A 5,070-nucleotide genomic window follows, 5' to 3' on the forward strand; every position below is an offset into this window, starting at 1 on the left:
TCCATTGTGGAGGCCTGTCTCAATGGACTAATCCGGAGGCCCATCTCTGTGGACTAATCCATTGTGGAGGCCTGTCTCAATGGACTAATCCGGAGGCCCGTCTCTGTGGACTAATCCATTGTGGAGGCCTGTCTCAGTGGACTAATCCATTGTGGAGGCCTGTCTCAGTGGACTAATCCATTGGTGAGGTCTGTCTCAGTGGACTAATCCATTGTGGAGGCCTGTCTCAGTGGACTAATCCATTGTGGAGGCCTGTCTCAGTGGACTAATCCATTGTGGAGGCCTGTCTCAATGGACTAATCCATTGTGGAGGCCTGTCTAGTGGACTAATCCATTGTAGAGGCCTGTCTCAATGGACTAATCCATTGTAGAGGCCTGTCTCAGTGGACTAATCCATTGTGGAGGCCTGTCTCAATGGACTAATCCATTGTCGAGGTCTGTCTCAATGGACTAATCCATTGTAGAGGCCCGTCTCAGTGGACTAATCCATTGTCGAGGCCTGTCTCAGTGGACTAATCCATTGTAGAGGCCTGTCTCAGTGGACTAATCCATTGTAGAGGCCCGTCTCAGTGGACTAATCCTTTATGGAGGCCTGTCTCAATGGACTAATCTATTGTAGAGACTGGTCTCAATGGACTAATCCATTGTGGAGGCCTGTCTCAGTGGACTAATCTATTGTGGAGGCTGGTCTCAATGGACTAATCCATTGTGGAGGCCTGACTCAGTGGACTAATCTATTGTAGAGGCTGGACTCAATGGACTAATCTATTGTAGAGGCTGGTCTCAATGGACTAATCCATTGTGGAGGCCTGTCTCAATGGACTAATCTATTGTAGAGGCCCGTCTCAGTGGACTAATCCATTGTAGAGGCCTGTCTCAGTGGACTAATCTATTGTAGAGGCTGGTCTCAGTGGACTAATCCATTGTGGAGGCCCGTCTCAGTGGACTAATCCATTGTAGAGGCCCGCCTCAGTGGACTAATCCATTGTAGAGGCCCGTCTCAGTGGACTAATCCATTGTAGAGGCCTGTCTCAGTGGACTAATCCATTGTGGAGGCCTGTCTCAGTGGACTAATCCATTGTGTAGGTCAGTGACCTAAGTGGACTAATTCATTGTGGAGGTCTGTCTCAGTGGACTATTCCGGAGGCCCGTCTCAGTGGACTAATCCATTGTGTAGGTCTGTCTCAGTGGACTAATCCATTGTGGAGGTCTGTCTCAGTGGACTATTCCGGAGGCCCGTCTCAGTGGACTAATCCATTGTGTTGGTCTGTCTCAGTGGACTAATCCATTGTGGAGGCCTGTCTCAGTGGACTAATCCATTGTAGAGGCCCGACTCAGTGGACTAACCCATTGTAGAGGCCCGTCTCAGTGGACTAATCCAGAGGCCGCAGGGATGACACACCATTATCACCAGCAGCACATTTACCGTTAATTCCCATAATTTGTCATCTAATTTGTTTATTTGGTTACAGTCATTTCTGTTAAGCATTCAATATATTATTATTCCATTCTTACAGTTGTCATTGTCTGATTGGACACGTTGTTTGCAGGGTACACGACCTACCTGTGAGAAACAAGTTTTGGTTTATTTCATTCCATTTACGAGTTTTGTCAGTTAAGTCGTTTTGTTTGGAGCGTTCCTGTCAATGTTGAGTAAGGACACCTGATTAGGCATAGAAGTAAGCCTAGGCTACCTGGCCTGCATGCCATTCGGGGATCTGATAGTATTTCTGTCATTAACACGAACCCCACTGATGTGGAGCTTCTCAAAGTTATTTTTCATCACCTCAAACAGCAAAGTAAAAAAGTCTGTTTTTTTATACATCCATTGAGAGTGACAATAGTTCCTCAACGTAGCCTATTTCAAAAAATATTTACACCTATTTCCCCTTTGATAACCACTCTGTGTGAAATGGGGGGGGGGGGGATGCATGCTTTGATGTTTGATCTGATGGAAAGGTCATAAAATGATTACTTCTTATTCTTTGCGCAAATAGCCTCCAGTTGTGTCTGTCTGGAGCTCACTGGTGCAGGAAACTCTGAGGGCCCAGAATATTTCATACAACGTTTCAAGTTAGCTAGCGCTAGCTTGTGCCTGGACCAAGTGAATAGTTAATACAATGTTCCAAGTTAGCTAGCGCTAGCTTGTGCCTGGACCAAGTGAATATTTCATACAATGTTTCAAGTTAGCTAGCGCTAGCTTGTGCCTGGACCAAGTGAATAGTTAATACAATGTTCCAAGTTAGCTAGCGCTAGCTTGTGCCTGGACCAAGTGAATATTTCATACAATGTTTCAATTTAGCTAGCGCTAGCGCATTTTCAAAATGTTATAATTTTAACCCCTTTTTTTCCCCCAATTCCATGATATCCAATTGCGATCCAATCTTGTCTCATCGCTACAACTCCCCAACGGTTGAGATCAAGTCATGACCCGCCAAGCTTCTTAACACCCGCCGCACCACTGTGTCAGAGGAAACACTGCTCAACTGAAGTCGCAATGAGCCAAGGAATGTCCCCGGCCAAACCCTCCCCTAACCCAGACGACGCTGGGCCAATTGTGTCAACCCTATGGGACTGTGACACAGCCTAGGATTGAACCCCAGACTGTAATGCAGTGCCTCAACACTGCAATGCAGTGCCTCAGACCGCTGCACCACTCGGGACACCCCATGTCTTTATCTTTTTTTAAACCTTGAGAGATAAAGAGAAAGTGAGAGAGAAATACAGTGAAAGAGAGAGAGAGAGAGAAGGGGGACAGAAAGAGGGGGTGAGAGAGAGAGCGGGGAGAGCTAGAGAGGGACAGAGAGGTTAAGAGAATGACAGATAAAGAGTGAGAGATAGATGGAAGCTTAGCTGTAGTACAGAGCCAGAGCACAGAGAGTTAGTTGTGTCTCCCGTCTACTATAGACAGAGAAAGAGAGAGAAAAAGAAAAAGAAAGAGAGAGAGAGAGAGAGAGAGAGAGAGAGAGAGAGAGAGAGAGAGAGAGAGAGAGAGAGAGAGAGAAAGAGAGAGAGAGAGAGAGAGAGAGAGAGCTTAGCTGTAGTACAGAGTCAGAGCACGAGCCTTGGACAAAACACAGAGAGTTAGTGAGGCTGGTCAACTCATTAAACTGCAGCAGCTCGTGGAGGAGATTAGTCAGTCAATATGACATGGATGTCAGTATTTAGCAGAGCTGGGAGAAACTAGACTGTGTTTCTGGTGCCTACTGCCTCAGATGAGACTAGATTACACAACTAATAGGGATATTGGTTGATGCCCCATTGGGTCCTGCCCCATTGGTTCCTGCCCTATTGGTTCCTGCCCCATTGGTTCCTGCCCCATTGGTTTCTGCCCCATTGGTTGATGCCCCATTGGTTCCTGCCCTATTGGTTTCTGCCCCATTGGTTGATGCCCCATTGGTTGCTGTCTCATTGATTGCTTCCTCATTGGTTGCTGCCACATTGATTGCTGCCTCATTGGCTGCTGCAACATTGGTTGTTGCCATATTGGTTGCTGCCCCATTGGCTGCTGTCCCATTGGCTGCTGCAACAGTGGTTGTTGCCATATTGGTTGCTGCCCCATTGTCTGCTGTCCCATTGGCTGCTGCAACAGTGGTTGTTGCCATATTGGTTGCTGCCCCATTGGCTGCTGTCCCATTGGCTGCTGCAACAGTGGTTGTTGCCATATTGGTTGCTGCCTCATTGGTTGCTGCCTCATTGGGTGCTGCATCATTGGTTGCTGCCATATTGGTTGCTGCCTCATTGGTTGCTGCCTCATTGGTTGCTGCCATATTGATTGCCGCCTCATTGGCTGCTGCCTCATTGGTTGCTGCCTCATTGGCTGCTGCAACAGTGGTTGCTGCCATATTGGTTGATGCCTCATTGGTTGCTGCCTCATTGGCTGCTGCCCCATAGATTGCTGCCATATTGATTGCTGCCTCATTGGTTGTTGACATATTGGTTGCTGCCTCATTGGTTGCTGCCTCATTGGTTGCTGCCTCATTGGCTGCTGCAAGATTGGTTGCTGCCATATTGGTTGCTGCCTCATTGGTTGCTGCCTCATTGGTTGCTGCCATATTGATTGCTCCCTCATTGGTTGTTGACATATTGGTTGCTGCCTCATTGGTTGCTGCCTCATTGGTTGCTGCCTCATTGGCTGCTGACATATTGGTTGCTGCCTCATTGGTTGCCGCCTCATTGGTTGCTGCCTCATTGGTTGCTGTCTCATTGGCTGCTGCCCCATTGATTGCTGCCTCATTGGTTGTTGCCATATTGGTTGCTGCCACATTGGTTGCTGCCACATTGGTTGCTGCCTCATTGGTTGCTGCCTCATTGGCTGCTGCCAAATTGGTTGCTGCCTCATTGGTTGGTGCCATATTGGTTGCTGCCACATTGGTTGCTGCCTCATTGGTTGCTGCCAAATTGGTTGCTGCCTCATTGGTTGGTGCCACATTGGTTGCTGCCACATTGGTTGCTGCCTCATTGGTTGCTGCCTCATTGGCTGCTGCCAAATTGGTTGCTGCCTCATTGGTTGCTGCCTCATTGGCTGCTGCCTCATTGGTTGCTGCCTCATTGGTTGCTGCCTCATTGGTTGCTGCCTCATTGGCTGCTGCCAAATTGGTTGCTGCCTCATTGGTTGCTGCCACATTGGTTGCTGCCACATTGGTTGCTGCCTCATTGGTTGCTGCCTCATTGGTTGCTGCCTCATTGGTTGCTGCAACATTGGTTGCTGCCATAGTGATTGCTGCCTCATTGGCTGCTGCCCCATTGATTGCTGCCTCATTGGTTGTTGCCATATTGGTTGCTGCCACATTGGTTGCTGCCACATTGGTTGCTGCCTCATTGGTTGCTGCCTCATTGGTTGCTGCCTCATTGGTTGCTGCCTCATTGGTTGCTGCCTCATTGGCTGCTGCCACATTGGTTACTTCACGGCAAACAGTAGAACATTAGAGGGACTGAAAGTGGCCAAGGGACAGACTGTCATTTGGTCATTGTAAAAGCCCTGAGCTTTACTGTGAGCCTATGACCTCCCTGCTCATCATTTGGTCATTGTAAAAGCCCTGAGCTTTACTGTGAACCTATGACCTCCCT

The 5,070-nt window shown here is 48.2% G+C and overlaps 1 protein-coding gene across 1 annotated transcript; it reads right to left on the reverse strand.

The window, feature by feature from the left end:
- Positions 1-3,221: 3,221 nt before the first annotated feature.
- LOC116356581 (mucin-21-like) lies at positions 3,222-4,775 on the reverse strand. Its single transcript, XM_031802668.1, has one exon. The coding sequence runs from the start codon at positions 4,773-4,775 to the stop codon at positions 3,222-3,224; it is 1,554 nt and encodes a 517-aa protein (XP_031658528.1).
- Positions 4,776-5,070: the final 295 nt, after the last annotated feature.

The sequence above is a fragment of the Oncorhynchus kisutch genome, linkage group LG23 (assembly GCF_002021735.2).
Source record: "Oncorhynchus kisutch isolate 150728-3 linkage group LG23, Okis_V2, whole genome shotgun sequence".
NCBI classification, from domain to species: domain Eukaryota; kingdom Metazoa; phylum Chordata; class Actinopteri; order Salmoniformes; family Salmonidae; genus Oncorhynchus; species Oncorhynchus kisutch.

What these genes read in the sequence shown, in the direction of transcription:
- LOC116356581 (XM_031802668.1), bottom strand. Translation starts at nt 4,775, where the DNA reads ATGGCAACAACCAATGAGGCAGCAATCAATGGGGCAGCAGCCAATGAG.